Genomic DNA, 23,348 nt, shown 5'->3' with positions numbered 1-23,348 from the left:
GTTTCCAGTAGATCTCCTCTCAGATTTCACTGGCCAAGACTGTGTCACATGGTCATTTCTAGCTGCAAGGGAGGCTGGAAAAATGAGAATTTTAGCTTTTTCAATCTTTAGATCAGTGGTTCATATCAGGTGTGATTTTGCTCTGCAAAGGGACTTCTGGCAATGTCTGGAGATATTTTTGGGTGTCACAGCTTAGAAGTGCAGGCTGCTACTGGCATCTAATGGGTGGAGAAACATCCTACAATGCACAGGACAATCTCCTGCAACAAATAATTACTGGGGCAAGACATCAACAGTTCTGAGGTTAAGAAAGCGTGCCCTAGAGCAGAGGCAGGCAAGGAAGAAAGGACTTGATGATAGTTTGAGGCATCCCATTCTGAAAGTCCTTCTGTGGCTTACCAGAGCTTTTAATGTCGACCTTTACTACTCCATGCTTTAATTTAGTCACTACCCTCCCTGACCAAGACCTCTGCTCCTATACAACTTGCCAGGTTTTTTCTTACCTCATTTCTTTGGCACAGTCTTTTCCTTTTCCAAGAATTCTCCCTTTTAGTCCTGGACAGGCTGACTCCCTCCCAGTCTCCTGAACTCTCTTAGGGTCATCTCTCCTCAACCTACCCCACCTTGAATCAATGGGCTTAGGCACCCATCCACACTCTCCCACACATGTTTTATTTCCCTCTCTATTAGCACTTGGATTAGAGGACTTAACATTTCTTTTTTAATTGTATGTAAGGCACTCATTGGGACCAGAATATGATAGTTTATAATGAAGATAATCTCATTAATAATACTGACCTCATTAATAACTCCTAACAAGGTTGTTAGAAAGAGTAAATGGAATGATTACTCGTTTTAATTTAATGATTTGAATATTTAGTATATTTGCCTGGCTCACTCTTCTATTTCCTTTAAGTTTTCTTTGTTTCTCAAAAGTCACCTTTGGGTACCCCATAAATATGTATAGCTTCTATGTACCCATAAAATTTTAAAATAAGCAAATAAATAAATCACCTTCTCAGCAAATTTTGCTCATCACTATCCGCTTCTCGCCAAAACACACATTCAGCACTTCGTATCCTTCTTCCTTTTTTTCCCATTTTTTTCCTCCTTATCACCTTACCATCATCCACCATACTATATATTTTATTTGTTTAGTATCATCTCCCCTGCTGAAACATAAGCTCCTAGGAGAAGAGAGATTTTTGTTTCTTTCATTGACTGCTATGTCCTGCGCATGTAGAATAGTGCCTGGCACCCATCAGATGCTTAGTTAATCAGTGAATGAATATGGCTCAATAACCAAATAATTATAAAAAGACATGTAGCGAGGCATCTTACCCAAGAGCTGTTTCCTCCATCCAGTTCCCAAACTTGACCCATCATCAGGCCTCTATGCGTCCTTCCAGAGTTCTTTATGCAGATATTAAGACAATACAAGGATACGGTTTTCTCCTCCTCCATTTTATGCACAGGTAGCACACCATGCATACTGTTTTGCCCTTCACGATTTTCACTGAATGATATATTATGGAGATATTTTAGATCAGCATGTGGAGACCTTCCTCATTCTTTTAGACAACTACATATTATTCCATTATATAGATGGACATCCATAGTTTAACCAGTCCAGTGAAAATGGTTTAAATCTTTCCAAACTGAGCAACAAACAGAGCTGCAATAAATAACTATGACGTGTATGTTCAAGTGCTCTTGTAGAATAAGTGCCCCAAAGAAAAACTGTGGGAACAAAGTATGTGTAAATTATCAACTGAGAAAAATATGAATAAATTATCATTTAAATAATTTTACCTATTTACTCTTAAAAGATATATGAGAAGCCCCTGCAACAGTGTTTTCAAACTTTTGAACTTTGACAATCTCATAGATGAAGAATAATATCTAAGTGCTATTTAATTTCTGCTTCTCTAGATCAGAGGTCAGGAAGCTTTTTCTTTAAAGGGTGAGACAGTAAATATTTTCAGCTTTGTGAGCCAGTCTCTGCTGTAACAACTCAACTCTGCATTGTCGCACGAAAGGAGACATAGATAATGCACAAATGAATGGACATCATCGTGTTCAATAAAATTTTATTTACAAAAACTTATGGCTGGGCAGACTTGGCTTGTGAGCTATAGTGTGCCAGTCTCCATTTTTCATATGTTAAAGAGCCATTTGTATTTCTTTTTCTGTGAACTGTCCATATCTCTCTTTCATTTTTTATTGATCTTTTTCTTAATACTCTTTCTAGGCACTTTTCCTGTATTAGTCCTTTGTGTCTGTTACATATTACAGATATTTTTCCTAATTTGTCACTTGTCTTTTGACTTTGCTTATAGTAATATTTTTCAGAGCAGGAGTTTTAGGTGATTATTTTTCCCTGTTTAACCAATATTCGTTGAATGTGTAACTGCAAGCACAATTATGCTGACTGTTTAGTATTTAACCAGAATTTGAATCACATTTCCCATGACATTGGTATGAGGGAGGCAGTCTCTCAGGAGTGAGGGAGCCTCACCCTCCGCAACTGATAGTCACAACTTTGGGCATTTGAGAAGGTATTGTAGTTCTGGGTTTTCTCATTCCCCTTTATACTGTGAATCCTGTGAGGGCTGAGGGCCTTTGTGTCCTTAGCCTTTAAGCTATGCCCAAGGCATTGAAGACTTGCAGTAAATGTTTATAGAATGAATATAAGTAACCATGTATTAATATGTAATTTGTAAATTTTTTAATATTTAATTTTTTATTGATTTATAACATGCATACAGAAACATATGCACAAAACATTTATGTAAAGCTGATGAATTATTACAAAATAAACTTGCGAAACTAAGAAATAGAATCAGACTTCCTCATTCCCCTGATAATCACATTCTCCTTCTCCTTCCAAAGGTAACCAAAATCTTAAGAACTAAGTATAGATCAACTCTGTCATTTCATGTAAGTGTTTTATTACAGAACATGAAAAACATATACAAAATACCAAAAAATATAATAGACCTGTCACCCAGATTTAACATCTATTCGTCATATGTTGTTTTTGTTTAATCTATACTTCAAACCATTTCCCACCCCCCACTTCATTAGGTTTTCGATTATTTTTTAGATAAAATGCCTACACATTGAAAGGTACAATCTTAATTGTACCTTTTTGACAAATCAGTGTACCCATGTAAACTTCCCCTCTTTTAAGAATTGAATTACCCCCCTTAACAATCATTAATGTGCATAGAAATTACCTCAAAGTATTATTTAAAATCCAAATTTTTATAAAATAGGTGTGAGTTTTGACTGACAATTTGTATTTTTAAAGAGTGCAGATCTGCAGAGTACATGGTAACTACAATGTTTCTTTTATCTGTAGTAAATACAATTTGATGAATAAAATTAAGGAAAATTGACCTAGAGTAAAAGGATGAATCAAAACATCTGTACAATATGCTATCTATAGGAGCATTTGGTTAACAATAACATAAACTAACCAAGCAATTTGATCATTTTAATAACCAAAATTAGCCACAATCTTACTATTGTTTTCATAGAAGTGCTCCCTCAGAATAAAAAATATTTAGTAACATGAGAGGGTATTGGTTAACTGGCTAACTGGTTAACAGCAAATATTTGAAAGTAAATGTCTGATAAAATTAAGTAATGGATATCTTTTCAAGCCCATCAATGATCTTACATAGTTACCCAAAATTCTGTCATTTACATAGCAAGTGCAGATAATTTTCATAGCTTCCTATTAAAATTATATTGTAATGCCCTTATGCATTTTAACTCAGTTTTCTTATAAAATTCAGCAACTTAAATTTTTATATGATATATGATAAATTCCCCTTAAATTCAATTTAAATTTACTAAATTTTATTAGGCAGTGTCTGTCCGTCCACCACCCCATACTATTTGGGGTTCCTCCATTTGCACAGGCATCACAGCTAGGGAAACAGGAATTCACAAGACACGACACAGGCTGTCCTCTGCATCTCTTTCTTCCTCAGGGCATCCATTCATCAGTCAATCAAGTCATGTGAGAGTAGAAGTTATATATTTTGTGGCACAGAGGGTATCATTCTCCCCCTCAGAGGAGGAAAAGACCAGAAGGTCCTCTTAGGGGGACACTTACTGGGAGGGCTGACCTCCCTAAGGTATGAGGCTCTGATCAGCAGGTATAGACTTTTCAGGAGGGAGGGATGAGGCAGCCATTCTGAACCTGCAGCTCTACTGTCTCTTGTCCCATCTCAAGACAATTCTGAAGGGCTGTTCTGGGCTGTCTGGATGATAGAGGTTGAGGAACAGTTTGGGCTTTGATGTGGCTCAGATGAGGTGTGTCATAGGGGGCCCCTATACTCAGTATCTGGGCTGGTGCCTTTGAGGTCAGTAGGTTGCCTTTTTGTGTCCAACTCCATTTTCACTAGGGAGGAGGCTGGAGAGTCTAAATGGCTTCCAGAGGCCCCCTCTGATTATTTTTGGAGGATGGGCACTGAAAGGGGCAAAGTCATTATCTTTGGAAATTCTCGAAAGTCTAGTTGGAAACCTGGGAAGACCTCTTGCCTGGTGCCTGAATACTCAGTTTGCAGTCCTAGCCACATAGATGGTTGATAGGCATAGAGCTGAGTTTGCATTTATATCAGCACAGCCTTGCGTCGGGTTTGAAGAAGTGGCCAGGATTACTGTCTTGGTTACAGGCTAGAGAACATAATGAAAGCAAACTTCAGACCTGCTGCTGACTTTCATCTTGGCAATGATTGTTGGGTCCTAGGCAAAGTGCTTGAATGCAGCATGAGGCCAATCCATAGATCCACCTCCACACGGCAGCTGTCCATAAGGTAAGAGGGAGCCCAGTTTATGTCTTGATGGGAGGCTCTGCCAGGTAGAAGAATCACATCTCAGGTTTCCTGATAGCTGGCTGACGTGTTGAAAACAGATCCAGGACAGATCTGCTTTTGGATGTGTGGACAGGCATTAGCCTTTCAGTTTTGCTGATGCTTCAGTTGAAGTCTCCTAGGAAACTTCTGTGCTAGGTTCTTCCTCTGCAGTTCTTGCCTTGCCTTTGCCTTTGTTCTTCCTGTGAGTCTTGGTAAAGGGCTATGGAGTCTGGAGTTGCTGGGGCTTCCTCAGTTCCAGGTTCTACTTTTCCTTCTTATTTGGTCCAAGGGTTGTGGGACAGGGTCCCACCCCAGCACTTCACTGGGCACCTTCTGGTCCTGGCCATGTGTCCTAAGACTTGATAGTTCGTACATGTTCTCTTGGAAATGATTAAATTTGTTTCTTCCAAATCTCACCCTAAAATTGCTGCTCCAGAAAGATTATCATGGATATTCTGCTTTTGTGCATCCTCCCTGCCTAGGATTGAAGCTGTGCCTACTCTGGTTTCAGAAGCATGCAGTAGAGTACTAAAAGTTAATCTAAAAATGGTTTCAGACACTCATCAGGGAGCTTCCTGCATGGGCTGAGAAATGCCAGGACCCCAGGCTTCCAGTACTACCCCTAAGGAGGGGCTCACAATTTGTAACATTTTTTAACAGTTGGAATATCCTCCGCTAAAGAGGGTTTGGTGAAAGTAGTACTTTCGTACACAGATGATAGCAAGATAAATTAGTGTACCACTTTTCAAAACCCACTTGGCAATGTGTATCAAGAGCTATAATAATATGTATCCTGTTTGACACAGAGAGTCCTTTCCTGAGAATCCATTGCAAGGCAATAAACAACAAGCAAAAAAGGAAGTAGCATTAAGCACAAAAATATTTCTTCTATTATTATTTTTCAAAATATTTCCTCATAACAACCTAAATATCCAAAGGCAGGAAGCAGTTTTTGTAAACTGGCACTTTCACTGGGAAGAATACTATGTAGCCATTATTAGGCATAATGGAGGGAGACCATGGAGCAATACTGAACAGTGTTATATGCTGTGTACATGTGAAGTGTACATGTACAGTGTATGCAAAGGAAAAGATATGAATTATATATACATGTCTACATACATACTCTGGCTATAAGCAGGTAAATATGAATAAATATGTGCATGTTTATATGATAGAGAAAGAACAAAGGAAAATTCACTATACTACACACTGTATAGTTATATTCAGGTTGTGAAATTACGGTGATTTTATAATTTAAAATATTCCGTACTTTTTTTTTTTTTTTGAGGCAGAGTCTTGCTCTGTCGCTCAGACTGGAGTACAGTGGTGCAATCTCGGCTCACTGCAACCTCTGCCTTCCAGGTTCAAGTGATTCTCCTGCCTCAGCCTCCCTAATAGCTGGGATTACAGATGTATGCCACCATGCCCGGCTAATTCTTTTCGTATTTTTAGCAGAGACAGGATTTCACCATGTTGGCCAGGTTGGTATTGAACTCCTGACTTCATGATCCACCTGCCTCAGCCTCCCAAAATTCCCCTACTTTTTTAATGTTATACTGGCACATATTTATACACATACCCACATACATACGCATACATGTGTATCTACATATAACAAATTTATTAGCTGAACTTTTGGAAATGGTGTCTTCATAATTTAGTTCAATGAATATTGTGAGATATGCACCATGAGCAACACACTGTGCTGAATGTCCAGAGAATCCAAAGTGAATCAATCATATGGATTCTGCCTTCAGAATCCTCACTGTCATGTGGGAAAGATAATGGTTATATAACTAATTATAACGCAACCACATAAAGTGCTGCCCAGACTGGAGGGGCTAATTAATCACACCCTTCTTCTAAACTCAAGGACCCAGAAAAGCATTCAAATTTTGAAGTTGACCTCATCAGTGTCAATTTCAGCAGTGGTAATGCTGGACGGAATAATGTGTCAGGGCCTTCTACCTAGTCCGTTGAGTTCTAGGGCAGCTATGGGATTGTAGGTCTTTCCCTTGCAGGGGAAGAAAAGTGAGCCAGTGGATTGGGAGGAGGGGCAGGGCAATGGATGCTTCTTTGTGGGGTGTCTATTGCCTGTGGGAGGGGATGAAATGAGTGAATTTTTTCTTTTTTTTAAATTTAACTTTAAGTTCTGGGATACGTGTGCAGAACGTGCAGGTTTGTTACACAGGTATACATGTGCCATGGTGGTTTGCTGCACCTAGCAACTGTCATCTAGGTTTCAAGCCCTGCATGCATTAGGTATTTGTCCTAATGCTCTTCCTCCCCTTGCCCCCCACCCACTGACAGGCCCTGTGTGATGTTCCCCTCCCTGTGTCCATGTGTTCTCATTGTTCTACTCCCAGTTATGAGTGAGAACATGTGGTGTTTGGTTTTCTGTTCCTGTGTTAGTTTGCTGAGAATAATGACTTCCAGCTTCATCCATGTCCCTGTGAAGGACATGAACTGAAATCAGTGAATTCAAAGGAGAACACGTCAGAACCAGACAGGTAGGAACAGAGATTTCTCAATACTCCTTCCTGGGGAAGAACAAGTCAGAGATGGAAGGAAAAGGAAGGAAGCTTCCTCCAGCATTTTAGAGAGGCAGTAGTGTTAGTGGAGGTCTTCCCTTTCCTATGGGGTAGGGCAGAATGCCATAAAGAGATGTTCTTTTTTTTTTTTTTTTTTTGTTGGCAGAATCTCACCCTATTGCCCAGACTGGAGTACAATGGCATGATCTCGGCTCACTGCAACCTCTGCCTCCTGGGTTCAAATGATTCTCCTGCCTTAGCCTCCAGAATAGCTGGGATTATAGGCACCCACCACCATGCCCTGCTAATTTTTATATTTTTAGTAGAGATGGGGTTTCACCATGTTGGCCAGGCTGGTCTCCAACTCCTGACCTCATGATCTGCCCGCCTCGACCTCCCAAAGTGCTGGGATTACAGGCATGAGCCACCGCGCCTGGCAAGAGATGTTCTTACAGCGCCTAAAGAGTTTGGAGAGGAGATTTTGCTGAGCACTGCCTGACTACACACAAACCCCATGATTCTCTTTAATACCAACTTTTTTATTTTATTATTTTGAGGGGTTAAGATTGTGTTTTATTAGTACAAATTTATGGGGCACATGTGAAATTTTGTTACATGTATATAATATGTAGTGATCTAGTCAGGGCATTTAGGGTGTCTATCAACCCAAGTACAATACATTTATATAAAGTATAGTCACCCTGCTCTGTTATCAAACATTGAATTTATTCCTTCTATCTAACTGTATGTTTGTACCATGTAACCTGCTTCTCTTCATCCTCCCTGCTACCCTCCACTCACCTTTCCCAGCCTGTTATCTGTCTTTCCACTTTCTATCTGCATATGATCAAATTTTTTAGCTCTCACATTTAAGTGAAAACATGCAATATTTGTCAAAAACAATTTTAAAAGCCTTTCCTTTTCACTCAAGGAATCGGAAGCTTCAGAACCAAGAAGAAAGCCCAGGCAGAGAGAAGGTTGCACTTGCATGAGATCAGCTGGCCTGGTCTGGGCTGGCTGCTGCTGCCCTCTCCTACAAGGAGTCCGTTGGGCATGATCTGACCTCTGAAGGTGCAAATGAGATTAGCTTCAGGACCTCTACATAGGGCCTCTTCCTGCCTGTGAAAACAATGACCTGCAGGAAACAAGATACAGCAATACATTTATTTTTATTTATTAAGGGAAAACAACTGACAATAGCCCTCCCCACTCTGCTTCCTGGGTAATTAACAGCTGTCTGGATCTAGTCAAGACCAGGGTGGATCACTGGCCAAGAGGAAGTGACCTGGAGCAGAAAGTATTAGAGGAGAGAAAAAACAATCACCTTAGAGCTTCAGTTTTGAATTTTGTGGGAAAAGGATGAAGAGGCATGACATTAATTGTCTCAGCTGTGAAAATCAGACCTGAGTCACCAACTTGGGATCCAGTGAACTCCCTTACCCAGTCTGGTTGCTCTTACTGGGCTTCTCCAGGAATCCACATCTGGATGCTAGAGACAAAAGGGGAGGTTTTCTGATCTGGACTCATTAAGCTACAGAGGGAGCACAGTGGTTTCCAAGATGGAGTTCAGAAACTATCTTTGATGTTACGCCTATGTAATAGGTGGGGTGAAGGCAGTATGTGAAAGCTAGAATTACTTCTTTTTCTGCCTTTAATTTCGTTTTCTGTTTTGGTCAAAGCATGAACTTTTGAGTATCAGGCAGAATTACATTTGACACCCTCATCTCGGCCTCAGCTTTTAAACAAGAGTAACCCTACTTACCCTGCTGAACAGTGGTAATGGCTGAAGGTATTGCAGATGATCAGCATAAAGGAATTATTCCAGATCTTGGCAAAGAGAAGCATTCAGTGGATGATAACTCTCTCACTCACTCTATGTATGTATGCATGTATGTATGTATCTATCATCTATTTAATGTCTTCCTCCTTCTTTCCCTCTTTTCCTCTTGCCTTTCTTCCTGTTCTCATCCCTCCCTTTCTTCCCTGTGAGTGCATATCTATGTCTCTTTGTGCATGCATGTATGCAATATGTATATCTGTATATACCCTAATATTTTTAAGCATTCTTAGATTCTAGAATAGGTAAAAGGGTGCATGTAGAGGTGCCACTTGTGAAGGGACTAGGAAGTAGAAGGAGTATAACTCAAGCTCTGCTATATCTGTTCAGCATTTATAGGTTTCTCTTGACTTGTATTTCACTGGATTATGTGGCCATTGTTACTATGTTAGAAACCTTCATGGTCTGAAAACCCTTGTAGGGAATATAGGAGTCTCCAAGAAATGGAGGTAGATTTATGGAGCTCCAGATTCATACTCCAGGGAGGACAGGGTTATGTTTGCTGCCTTAGTGGATACATGAGCTATCTAGAGGCTTTAAAAGACAGCTTATCCCAAATTTATTTCTAACCTACCAACATGGATTGGTTAAATTAAGTTCCTTTAATGCTACACACTTAAACTAACAGAAGAGAGGTTGAGTTATTGCATAAGTTGGGCAATAAAGCAAGTGTAACTGATGTACTCTTTCTCTGTCATGTCCTCTTTCTCTCACTCTGGGATCCAGGCAGATTTTCTCTTGGTTAGGGAATTGTCTTCCTTGGGTTGAGGGGACTGAGGGAAGATGCAGTATTGGTATCTCCTTCTGAATCATGGCTTACCTAGGCAGGTTCTCTTCAAGGCTTCATGGTGTAGGAGACAGAGGACAAGACTTTGGTCTGAAGGATCATCCACAGAAAATGGATGTACAGTGCCAATCACACGACCTTCACCTGCTGATTCCCACTTACTCTGCCTGCAAGGACCCTTCCTTTACCCATGAGAGCAGAGCCAGCTTCCCATTGTGCGGCTTCTTCAAGGGCATTATAGCAGAAGTGGGCCAGTCCCTCTCTTTGGCTCATTTCATTCTAGCTCAGAAAAGCTGTGGCGTAACTATAATTGGCTCAATTTCTTTCACTTGATTAAAGAGGCAAAGCCAAAGTAAGGCCAGAAATCAAAACCTTTTTTGTTGCCAGGGCATGCTAAGCAGTATAAACTCATTTCTAAGTTATATACTCAGAGCCATACCTCCTAAACCAAAGTATATGCAGGATTACTTTAAATTCTTCTTTTCCTAAGGGGAGAATTTTCACAATAACCTTATGTAGAATTTTTATTTCACACTCATAATAAAGTGGCCTTTAATAGAACTCTAAGAAAACTCCTTTAGAATGTTTCATACTGTCAAAAGAAGGAATTAAACGTTTGTGAAGTTCAAGGCATGTCACTTGAGCACTACATCAATGTAAGAAAGACTCAGTTTTATTGAAGGTTAATTATCTATTGGAAAAAATTCACTAAGGGGTCCACACTCTGGCATTCCAGCAGTCAGGGATGAACATGAAGAGGAGGGTGTGTTTGTGGGTCAAGAGTGGACAATGAAGTCTTTGGCTTGTCTGGACTAAAGGCTCCTGTGGAAGAGTTTGGGGGGATATGATTAAAAGGGAGTTTGGAACCAGATTTTTGACAGCCTTGAGTGTCGTCTTTTTTTTTTTTTTTGTAAAAGTAATAAGGCAAATAATAGGAGTCAGATTTTAAAGTGTTGCTTTGACATCCATGTGCAAAATGAATTGAAGGTGGAAGGAAATGGAATCCAGAGTTAGAAAACTTGCAGGTGCGGGGAAATGGCAGTGAGTAGGAAAGAGATGGAAGAGACATGAGAATGGCTGAGATTAATTAATTTATGGCTAGAAGCCAAAGAGTGAGTCGAAAAGATGACTCTGGGCATTGGGCACAGATGACTGAAGGGAGCCTCAGGCAGAAAGGGGAAGGTTGAAAAGGGGAGGGAGGGAGGAAGGGAGAGGGGGAAAGAAAAAATAGAGAGAGGTAAGAGAGATAACTAGATGTTTGAGATAAAAGAGGATGAGATCAATGTGGGTTACATTCTGTATGAAGTTGGAAGGTACATAGGAGTTTTTAAACATAAAAATTAAAAAAGCATACAAATTAAAATTTACAGGAAATGTATCTCTTAAAGAGATGGATGAGTTTCCTCCTTTCCCCTCAATTTGTTTATGTATTTATGTATTCATGAATAAATATCACTTATTGCCAGAAGGAGGCATGATTCAGTGACAGTTGTATTTCTGATTTTTATTTGTATAGCTATGGGTGTTGAGAAAGTTTGTTCATATAAACATGCAGACAAAAACAAAAGAAGTTTTGTTATAATTAAGTCACTCCAGTCTTTGAATTAAGTTTTCATCATATGCCAAAAATCAGAGTGATCCGTCATCAAAAGTTATTTTGATTTATCAGCTGACAACCTGATTAGGCCTTCCTTCAGTTTTGTTGAAAACCAAGAATTGGAAGCTGACTTGGAAAAGGATGTGTTACCAGTTGTTAGGGGATTTTGCCTCCTGTCATTGACATCAATATTTCAATATTTGGAACTGTTATTTTGCTTGGTGGCCATTTTTGCACTCTGGTCAGTGCACCATAGTAAGATGGGATGTGGAGTGGGGGAAAGGTCTGACTTGAGTTTAGTGAAATGGGGGAAGCAGTGGGTGGTGGGTGGTGTAGAACAGGTGAGCCTGTGCCTTCCACCACAGGCACCTTCTCAGGCAGATCCAATATAGGAAAGAATAAAGAAAATGGCTGTGTAAGGTCTAGAAATAGATTTCCTTAAAACCAGCTGTGCCTGTTCACCTCTTAGGCACATGTTCCCACTGTGAGGACTGCTTGTCTCGAGTAAGGCTGAGCGGTGAGATGAAACTCAGGCCCTTTTAGACGGACAGGGACTTAGGCATAGTCAGTGGCCTGATGGCTTCATGAGTTTGTGGGCAGAGGCAGCACCTTGGGCTAGCTAAACAGCCGTCACCCTGAGTAGAATGACCTTATTCTTACCTGATGCAACTAGTGGCAGAAAATCAATTCTGTTAGCAATTGGGAGCAGATTTCTGAGGCAGAGTCAAGACTCTTTCAGAGGAAAAGGGCTCCTAGGGAACTCTGGACAAAGTAGACAGGTCCAAGACCTGACCCTTGGGAGATATTTTATCTTGATAAACAGCAGAACCCATTTCTCCAGCAAATGGGCTTCATTTTGCTTTATCCCAGTGATTTTGACTTTTGAATTATCACTAGAACTAGGTTTTGTAAAGACCACTCTGGACTGACCCTTTATGGCTTTTTGGTGTTCCATTTCCTGTGCCCACTGACTTTTCTCCAATTCTGTACTCTCTGAGACTGCCCCAGTGGTACCTCATGCCCGCTTCCATTATTTCACTCGGTTGTGCTCAATTCCAATTATGTTTATTGCATGTCTGTTTCTCCTGTCAGGCTTGAAGGTCCAGTGAGGTTGTGATTGGCTCAAGGTCGCTTAACTAATAAATGACAATGCCTTCCTCCCACTTTACAAAAGAAAGGCAAATTATTGGATTTAACCCAATCCAGTGAGGCCAAGTCCAGGGCTTTTATTTGCCCCAAGACATGTTCTCTCTATCTGAGGGCTTAAGAATTTTCTAAGTTGCTCTAGAATCTAGATAAGACTCAAGCCCATTCCAGCCTGTCATCAGATAGCATGTTTTTGTACACATTGTGCATGTTAATTATAATCAGGCAGACACGAGCAAATCACAAATAAATGAAGATTGGTGTGGAGTTCATGGACTGTTCTGGTCATTATTTCCTCCAGGAAAAAATCAATCCTAAGATAAAGGTGGGGCCTTTGATGTGATCCCATAGCGCCTGGCATAGGAATATGCTATTTGTAAGCAAATAAGTTCTGAGAAGACCATCTTTTTAAAAAAAAGTGTGTGTGGTGCAAATTTAAATTTATTAAGTCACTCAGTAGTGCTACAACTAGATGTACAGATACATTGACAACTTAACATTTGGTTCACTTTTAAAAGTAAACAGCATCTCCATCTAATGGTGAGACGTTAAGCTAATTGTTAAATAATATCTAAAACAGATCTTTTCCTGAAACAGTGTTGCTAGATTTTAAAAAATTAATACACATTGTATACAGTTGTTTTGAATTAACATAAAAATTGAAGAGGTAGTGCGGAAGGTTCTCATATTCCCTCCTTATTGGATTTTTTGTTTTTCTGATTTTTTTTTTAACTTTTATTTTAGGTTTGGGGTTACCTGTGCAGTTTTCTTACATGGGTAAATTGCATGTCACTGAGGTTTGGTGTACGAATGATCCCATCACTTAGGTGATGAGCATAATATCCAATAGGTAGTTTTCCAACCCATTCCCCCACCCCACCCTCCCCCTCTAATAGTCCCTAATGTCTATTGTTCCCTTCTTTATGTCCATGTTTACCCAGCTTTTAGCTCCCACTTGTAAGTGACAACATGCAGTATTTGATTTTCTATTCCTGGGTTAATTTGCTTAAGATAATAGCCTTCAGCTGCATCCATGTTACTGCAAAACACATTTTATTCCTTTTATGGCTGCTTAGTATTCTGTGGTGTATATGTACCACATTTCCTTTATCCAGTCCTCTGTTGATGGGCACCTAGGTTGATTCCATGTTTTTGCTATTGTGAATAGTGCTAGTGCTGCAATAAACATACAAGTGCAGGTATCTTTTTTGTAGAAAGATTTATTTTCCTTTAGATATACACCCAGTAGTGGGATTGCTGGGTCAAATCATAGTACTGTTTTAAGTTCTTTGAGAAATCTCCATGCTGCTTTCCACAGGGGCTGAACTAATTTATAATTCCTACTTTTTTTTTTTTTTTTTGAGACAGGATCTCACTTTGTCACCCAGACTGGATTATAGTGGTACAATCTTGGCTCACTGCAGCCTCTACTTCCCTGGCTCAAAGGATCCTCCTGCCTCAGCCCCAGAAGTAGCTGGGACTACAGGTGTGCACCAGCATGCCTGGTTAATTTTTGTGTTTTTTGTAATGATGAGTTTTCCACCATGTTGCCCAGGCTGGTCTCAAGCTCCCTGAACTCAAGTGATCTGCCTACCTCAGCCTCCAAAGTGTTGAGATTATAGGTGTGAGCTACCATGCCCAGCCTGGTGTTCCCTTTTATGCACAACTTTGTCAACATGGTATTTTTTTACTTTTAGTAATAGCCATTTTGACTGATGCAAGATGGTATCTCGTTGTGGTTTTGGTATTGATCGTGATTTCTCTGATGATTAGTGATGTTAAGCGTTTTTTCGTATATTTGTTAGCCGAGTGTATGTCTTCTTTGCAAAGTGTCTTTTCATGTCCTATACTTATTTTTAATGGAGTTGTTTATTTTTTGCTTACTCAATTGTTTAAGTTTTTAAAATAGATTCTAGATATTAGGACTTTGTCAGATGCATAGTTTAGGAATATTTTCTCCCATTCTGTAGGTTGTCTGTTTACTCTGTTGATAGTGTATTTTGCTGTGAAGAGGCTCTTTAGTTTAGTTAGATCCCACTTGTCAGTTTTTCTTTTTGTCACAATTGCATTTGGAGACTTGGCCATAAATTCTTTGCCAAGGCCAGTGTCCAGAATGATATTTCTTACGTTTTCTTCTAGAGATTTTATAGTTTTAGGTCTTACACTTAAGTCTTTAATCCTTCTTGAGTTAATTTTTGTATATGGTAAAAAGAACGAGTCCAGGTTCAATCTTCTGCATATAACTAGCCAGTTATCCTAGAACCATTTATATAATAGAGAATCTTTCCCCTTTGCTGTTATTGTTGACTATGTCAGAGATCAGATGGCTATAGGTGTGCAGCTTTATTTCTGGGTTCTTTATCCTGTTCCATTGGTCCATGTGTTGGTTTTTGTACCACTACCATACTGTTTGCTTACTGTAGCCTTACAATATAGCTTGAAGTTGGGTAGTGTGATGCCTCTGGCTTTTCTTTTCTCCCCCCCTTAGGAATGCTTTGGCTATTTGAACCCTCTTTTGGTTCCATATGAATTTTAGAATCTTTTTTTTTTTCTAATTCTATGAAAAATGACGTTGGTAGTTTGATAAGGAATAGCACTGAATCTGTAAATTGCTTTGGACAGTATGGCCATTTTAACAATGTTGATTCTTCCAATCCATGAGCATGGAGTATTTTTCTATTTGTTTGTGACATTTCTAATTTCTTTCAACAGTGTTTTGTAATTCTTGTTGTAGAGATCCTTCACCTTGGGTAGCTATTTTTTAGATATTTTATTATTTTTACGGCAATTATAAATGAAATTACCTTTTGATTTGGCTCTCAGCTTGGGCATTGTTGGTGCATAGAAATGCTACTGATTTTTGTATTGATTTTGCATCCTGAAACTTTACTGAAGTCAGTTATCTGTTTGAAGAGACTTTTGGCAAAGTTTTTAGAGTTTTCTGGGTATAGAATTGTATTGTCTGCAAAGAGTGATAGTTTGACTTCCTCTCTTGCTATCTCAATGCCTTTTATTTTTTTCTCTTGCTTGATTGCTCTAGCTAGATCTTACAAGACCACCTTTTATTTACCCTGAAAGGGACCTTTACCAAGCACTTTCACATGCATTATCTACGCTGATCCTCCCAACAGCCTTGTGTAAAATATAGCCCCTCAGCATTGACACTGATGCCATGGAAGCACCAGGAAATGATGAGAAGGGAATAGGCTTTGAAACTGGACAGACTTGGGTTTGTTTGCTTGGGCCTTTCTACCTTGTCATGTGGCCTAGGGATGTAACAGTACCTCTTTTCACTTCTGCCTTTTATTTCATAAAAGACAACCAACAAAGGAGGAAAGGAGGAGAAGAAAGAAATAAGTAGGCTATTTTAAAGATTGAGGCTGATGATGTAATGGATTTCATGAAATTTTAGGAACATATTTGGACAATAGTTTTTTCTTTTCTTTTTATTTCAATAGTTTTGGGGGTACAGGTGGTTTGTGATGGTTACATGGATAAGTTCTTCAGTGTTTCTGAGATTTTAGTGTACCGATCACCAGAGCAGTGTACACTGTACCCAATGTGTAGTCAGAGAGATTAATTTAGATGATGACATCAAGGTTATAAAAAATCTTAACAATCTGGAACCAGGGTGAAACAAAATGAAGTTTTTATATTTGAATTGAAAAGAATCCTAATAAGTAGCACACAGAAATAGAAAACACAACTTAATGCCGTTACCTTTGTGAACGTGACCTGGAACAGCCACTAGACCAGCACGTAGGTTAGTGTTGACTTGCCATATAAGGGGGAACACATTGGTCTTCAGTAGGCTTGAATTTACCTAATCGTTCTATCATTTGGTCCAAGTGTCTCCATCTCATCCTCATGCTCACAAAATGCCCCCATGACTCCCTCTCTCCTAGGGCTGGTTGCCCCCACAATGTGCTTCCATCATTAACAGCCCATTATTTTATTTTCTGTCCATTGCTTTCATCTGTCTCCCCAGTAGACTAGGTGCATTCTGAGAGCAAGAACTGAGTCTTATTTAAGTCTTTCAATTTCCAGAACCTACAAAAATTGTCCAAATATATGCAAAGGCGTAAGAATAATATAATAGACTCTGGGGACTCAGGGGAAATGGGTGGGAGGCAGGTGAGGGACAAAAGACTACACATTGGGTACAGTGTCCTCAAGGCCAGGCCTGTTCCTTTGTCCTGGTAGGTACCTAGAGATGAAAGTTGTTCACCTAAAGACTCCCATTCTGTTAAGCACATCTTACAGGGGTCACAACTAGGCCCACTAAGCATACTGATCATCAACAGAATGACTGTTATCTTCTCTCACCAAGGGAAGAGCTCAAGTTTCTCCTCCCCTGTCAGTTAACCTGCTGAGGCCACTCCTCATTACCTATACTGGCTTTCAATGTGTGACTGATTGCAACTATTGCTTTTTACAAAACTACCCCAAAACTTAGTGGCTGAAAACAGAACACATTTATTATCTCCCAGTTTCTGCAGATCAGAAATAGGGTGTGGCTTAGCCGGGATCCTTGGTTCAAGGTTTCTCACAGGCTGCTGCAAGGCCGGAACTGTGGTCCCCTCAAGACTAGATGGAGCGATGATTCACTTCCAAGCTCATTCACATGGCTGTTGGCACCATTCAGTTCCTCAAAGGGTGTTGGCCAGAGGCCACCCTTAGTTCCTTGCCACTTGGATTTCTCCATAAGGCAGCTCACACATGGCAGCTGGCTTCATCAGAACCAGCAAGTAAGAAGAGCCCCAGAGAGGGAGAGAGCAAGAGAACAAGACAAAATCACAGTCTTATGTAACCTAATCTTAGAATCACCCATTGCTTTTGCAATATCCTACAGTCGACCCTTGGTATATGCAGGGGATTGGTTCCAGCATCCCTGTGTATACCACAATCCGTGCATGCATACTGAAGTTCTGCAGTTGACCCTGCAGAAGCCACATATTTGAAAAGCTGACACTCCTTATGTGTGGATTTCTCATCTCACAAATAACGTATTTTCAATCCACATGTCTGTTTGAAAAAAATCCATGTATCAGTATCCTGTGCAGTTCAAACCCATGTTGTTCAAGGATCAACTGTATTTCTTAGAAGTAAGTCACTAGGTCCACCCCTTAAGAGAAGAGGATTGCACAAAGGTGTGAATACTAGGAGATGGGGTTCATCTCAGAAGCTGTCTGCGACTGTGATGAAAGGGTAATTCAGTTGGGGTGCATGAGCAAATTCACAAGTAAAGATGTTTTGGTCTAGGTGAAAAGAGGCTTTAGATAAGATACATCTCTTAAACAAATGACACCTAAGCAAAGCTGCTTGTGTACAGTAGGTGCTAAATAATTACTGTTTTTCTTTCTTTTACCTTTTCATTTGGGAATAATCTCTAAATCAAACTTGCAAGAAGAGTGAAAGAATCTCATATACTTTTACAGATTCACCCTTTGTCAATTATATTTTGAATACATTATAAAATATGTCACATGGGAGGACAATATTTGTAACCATCAAAACTTTGGAGCCTGGTGAGAGGTGGAGGCTGGAGTCATATTGGATCTCTGCCTATGGAATTGTCATCTCTCAAATGCTTGCTTTTCCTCTTCTTCCTCCAGAAAATCCTGAGCGAGCAGCTCTGTACTTTGTTTCTGGCGTGTGCATCGGGCTGGTGCTGACCCTGGCTGCTTTGGTGATAAGGATCTCTTGCCACACAGACTGCAGGCGGCGTCCCAAGAAGAAGTTCCTGCAGGACAGAGAGAGCAGCAGTGACAGCAGCGACAGCGAGGACGGTAGTGAGGACACCGCGTCCGATCTCTCCGTGCGGAGACACCGCCGCTTCGAGAGGACTTTGAACAAGAATGTGTTCACCTCCGCAGAGGAGCTGGAGCGCGCCCAGCGGCTGGAGGAGCGCGAGCGCATCATTAGGGAGATCTGGATGAATGGCCAGCCTGAGGTGCCCGGGACCAGGAGCCTGAACCGCTACTATTAGGGAGCAGCAGGACCCCGGAAACCACTGGAGGCCGCCTGGAAGGGAGAGGATCTGCAGGGACAGTGGGCACAAGGAACTGAACCCAGCTCTGCTAATATTGTGATTTCAGAGAAAAACCAGGACATGCCCCTTTTCTAGCCAGGGGGATTGCTCCTTTTTAGCCAAATGTATGGAGAAGTAGAAAAATCAAAGCAGTTCATCAATCTTCCAGATCTTGGAATGGTGCTGAAAAACCCTCTCCAACACTGTGGATGGAGATCGGAGAAACGCGACTTTGATTTCTCTTGATTTCTGAGGATCTCAGAAGTTTCTGCAGACTTCCTTGCTATGTGTTATTCCTTTGCAAAAGGAAAGATCATTATAGCGTGAGGGCTGGGAAGAGCAGGGTGAACTTAGCCCAATAAATGCAATTTCCTAAATGACTCCATGCTATGGAGGTGATTTGGATTCAAATAGCATGATCCATGCTTATTATTTAAGGCTGATTTTTAAAATCTTGATTTGCAAGGGCAACGCCGTCCATTTTAACTGGCACCTCAGGGATTAAAATCCTATTTTTTAGTATACTTCCCATGTCATTCATGAAAAATGAATAGAACTATTGTATTATGGGAGATGTGTCAGTGAACTAGAAAATGTCAATAACCTCAAAGGATGAAGGGTTTTTATTTTAAATAGTTTATAAAATATATATTGACATGCATATTTGAAAATGCTGCATAAAAATAAAAGTGGTGTGTTTTCCCCCTCTTTGGAGACAAGAAAATTTTATTATGATTCTAGATAATTGTGATTTTAAACACTTTGTTTTTTTAAAAAACGTTTGGATTTCAAAGAAAAGAATGGAAATGAGAGGTAAGGATTAAAGCCAAAGTTAGGATGGGAATTAAAAAAATAAACATTACATAAAATCTTTTTGGTTTCATGTCTGTCTCTGTGGTTACCCTTACCTTAAATGACAGCTCTTTTATATACATGGGTATGGGCTTTTGCCAGGCCCCCTCAAGGATTAGAGTGGGGAGATGGTTCCTGTGTGATAATGGGCTTTTCATTTTCTGTAGGTTATATGTATGATTGCTATAGTTGTTAAGCAGATAGAGGAATAGAAGACTTGCCTAAAGCTAGAAATAAGATGGTAGCCCTTATATGAAAAGAAGTTGGTGGGGAAGGAAGAGAAGCCAGGCTCTGCCACATTTAGAAATAGGTTACAAAATAGGACAAAACATCCCCTAGGCTGGTAAACAGGAAGAGTGAGACCTGTCTCTCTGTTTGCTCCCTTCTTTTGCCATGGAGTGGGTTCCTAGTCAGTCTATCTGGGTGCTCCAGGGCCTTCCTGCTGCGAGGGTCTCCCCAGTTCATTGACTTTGTCACCATGCTTAAGAAGATGGTCAGGAGACTTCCTCCGGTGAGGTTTCTACTGCTTTAGCAACCCACTTTTTGTTGTAAGGACTCTTGGAGGGCTGTCTTAAGAACTGAACAATCATAATCGTAATCTCTGCTTGCCAAGGGGGCAATAAAGTTCACTTGAAACACTCAGTCGCTGGCCCGATTATATAATTTTGGGTGGCTGGCAACATTGGCTGGCTAGTTAACAAGTGCCAAAAATCTTGCTGAGTCAGCATCTCTGAATCTGGATCCTTGCCCTTGTGGTTTCAGTCCCTTAGCAACAATTGCAGGAATCATCCGATTCCTCTGGGCTTTAGATTAATGTCATCTATCCTTGTCTCCACCTCTTAGAAAAATGGAACAATTGGGAGCTGATTTCCATCTCCAGAGAGCATCAAAGCTGATTATGGGGTGGGATTATGAGCCTTATTGGGTAGGGAATGCAGTAACTAAGGTGTTTGGGAGGGCTCCGGGGTATATGCCTGTCTCAGTTCTCACTCCCATATCCTTTTGACCAAGTCCATAATGTTCTTGTAATTATGGTGGTGGGGACATTGTCTGAGGCATAAAATACACTAGGTAGCAGCTGCTTCACTTTCATATAACAAGGATTACAGCTTTTCAACCTTTCCTATCTTGATTCAACCAATTCTACATTTTAGGGTTATCACTTCATACCTGGTTTTAATTTCTGTAATAGAACACTTGCATTTGCAACAGAAAGATATTCCACTTAAGAGCATTTATTGATCCACACAACTGGAAGGTCACGGCTGGATCTGAGGCTTCAGAGATGACTGGATCCAGGATCTTAAATGCTACCAAAAAGTTGCTCTTTCTCAGCTCTCCATTTTGCTTCCTTCTGCCGCTGGTTTCATTGTCTTCTACTGCAGATGAAACTGTAACACATTTGTGCAATATAGTGTGTCCGGGTGCTTGCTTCTGATCAAGCCCCCCACACAGCTCACCCACTATGTATGTGCATATTTGGCACAGGTTCATGGCTTGTTTAGCTCAGAAGTCAGAAGCAAGACACAATGTGGAAGGGATGCTTTTTTGGTACAGGTTTCCTGGTCTTTGGAAGTTTCACAAAGAAGCACTAGTGGACAAAATTCTGAGATAACTTTCGAAGTAAAGATGACTTAGGAGCCCAATAAATCCTCTTCAGGCATTAATGCTCCCACCAACTTCCCTTAAGGGCCTCTTCCTGAGCTGCAAGGGACAGGTGGTCATTTTCAACTCATGGCATCTCTAAATGCACTCAGCTGAACCTTTGCCATGTGGCAGGGAGCACACTATAGGGACTTCGGGATTTACATAGTTTCAAATAAGGACAGAAAAGAAACAACTTACTCTGTGGCTTAAAATATAAAATCACAGGAAGGACTCTATGGCTTGGCTTGTGTAGGTCAATGGATGAAATCACCAGTCATTGTGGTCAAGAGACTGAGCTGCTCTAAGAGGAAAGTGGAGATAGGATGCTAGGCAGGCACTCGCAATAGCCACTGCACCACTCTTTTCTGTCTTTCTTGGTTTTCTTACTCTCTCTCACAGGTTTTCTTTTTTATTTTTCTTAATGCTTTATCTTCTTTTCCTCAACCCCGTCAATATGGGTCCATCCTTCTAACCTTGAAGCGCTGGTCTTCTCACCCTACATCCTGAGACATCTCATATATTGCAGTGACTCTAAAGACCACCTACACACTGATGACTTGAAAAATCTCTTTCCAGTCCTGGCTAAGTTTCATACTCATATACCCCACTGACCTCAACCACAGGAGACAATTGTCCCACGGGATAAATTTGGCAGTGTCAGGGAGATATTTTGGTTGTTACTGCTGGGTGGGTGGGATGCTATTTGTATTTAGTGGCTAGAGGCTAGGAATGCTGCTAGACATTTGATAGTGCCAAAGCCAGCCTTTCAGTTCTCTCCACCAATGCCCCAGCAGTGAGTGAAGAAATCTCCAAGTTATTCCAGCCCCCAGCCATATGACTCTTTCCAACCCAGCCTTAGACATTGTAGAACAGAGATAAATCACCCCTGCTGAGCCCTGTCCAACTTCCTAGCCCACAGAATCCATGAACACAGTAAATTGGCAGTATTTTTATGCCACTAAGTTTATTTTCCCACTTTTATGAAGGAGAAATATACTACCATACAACCTCTACCCTAAGGTTGGCCACCCTGAGGAGTCCTTTTTACATGTAGCATGTTATGAATGTATTACTGTTCCCAAAGGATAGAGGAACAAACATTTCTATATGCAGTATGCCCCTAAGTTTACAATAGATAGCTGGACAACTTCCCAAAACTGCACTCATCTTCCCCCTACACCTACGTTTCTACCTATATTTTCTGTCAGTTAATGATATGGTTTGGATCTGTGCCCCTGCCCAAATCATGTCAATTTGTAATCTCTAATGTTGGAGGGCGGGCCTGGTCAGAGGTGATTGTATCACAGGGGTGAGTTTGCCTCTTTCTGTTTTTATGATAGTGAGGGAGTTCTCATGAGATCCTGCTGTTTACAAGTCTGCAGCACCCAGAGGCAGCAGAAAAGAAAGAGAGAAAGAAACAGGAAGTCAGAGAAAGGAAGAGAGAGGAAGAAACAGAGACAAAGAGAAGGAGACAGAGGAAGAAACAGACAGAAAGTCAAAGAAGGAGAGGAAGAGAAAAGGAGTCAGAGAGAAAGAGAGAGAGACAAAGAAGAAGTTGAAGAGAAAGAATGAGAGAGATATAAATAGTAAAGAAAAAACAGTGTACCCTATTCCTTTAAAAGCCAGGGTAAAGTTTCGTCTACCCAGCCAAGGTATATTCTTCTTACGTGGAACGTCAACCTATATCTGCCTTCCCACTAACTGGATAGGCACCTGCACCTTAATCTTTCTAAGTCCTAACATTAACATTGCCCCAGGACATCAGACCTTATCAGTACCCCTCAAAGCTCAAGTCAGTCAGTGCAGAGCCATTCAACTAATACCCCTACTTATAGGGTTAGGAATGGCTAGAGCTACAGGAACCAGAATAACCAGTTTATCTACTTCATTATCCTACTACCACATACTCTCAAAGGATTTCTCAGACAGTTTGCAAGAAATAACAAAATCTATCCTTACTCTACAATCCCAAATACACTCTTTGGCAGCAGTGACTCTCCAAAACTGCCAAGGCCTAGACCTCCTCACTGCTGAGAAAGGAGGACTCTG

General features: G+C 40.6%; 1 protein-coding gene and 1 non-coding gene across 4 annotated transcripts in view; one reads left to right on the top strand and one right to left on the bottom strand.

Moving 5' to 3' along the window:
* Positions 1–19,524, top strand: part of EVA1A (eva-1 homolog A, regulator of programmed cell death) — a 67,997-nt gene extending 48,473 nt beyond the window's left edge. Inside the window, exon 4 of one of the 3 annotated variants that reach the window (XM_023187966.3) lies at positions 18,385–19,524. In XM_023187966.3, the coding sequence (XP_023043734.2) occupies positions 18,385–18,758 (374 nt within the window). In that variant the 3' untranslated portion in view covers positions 18,759–19,524. The remainder of the gene's footprint in view (positions 1–18,384) is intronic. The other 2 variants (XM_023187967.3, XM_031934162.1) reach the window with 2 other exon arrangements.
* Positions 19,525–22,277: 2,753 nt separating this feature from the next.
* LOC111523459 lies at positions 22,278–22,412 on the bottom strand. The gene has a single exon (XR_002725528.2). It is a non-coding gene; the product is annotated as a small nucleolar RNA U109 (small nucleolar RNA).
* Between the last annotated feature and the right edge of the window lie 936 nt (positions 22,413–23,348).

The sequence above is a fragment of the Piliocolobus tephrosceles genome, chromosome 15, assembly GCF_002776525.5.
Source record: "Piliocolobus tephrosceles isolate RC106 chromosome 15, ASM277652v3, whole genome shotgun sequence".
Classification (NCBI taxonomy): domain Eukaryota; kingdom Metazoa; phylum Chordata; class Mammalia; order Primates; family Cercopithecidae; genus Piliocolobus; species Piliocolobus tephrosceles.
This window is presented reverse-complemented; position numbering and strand designations above follow the sequence as displayed.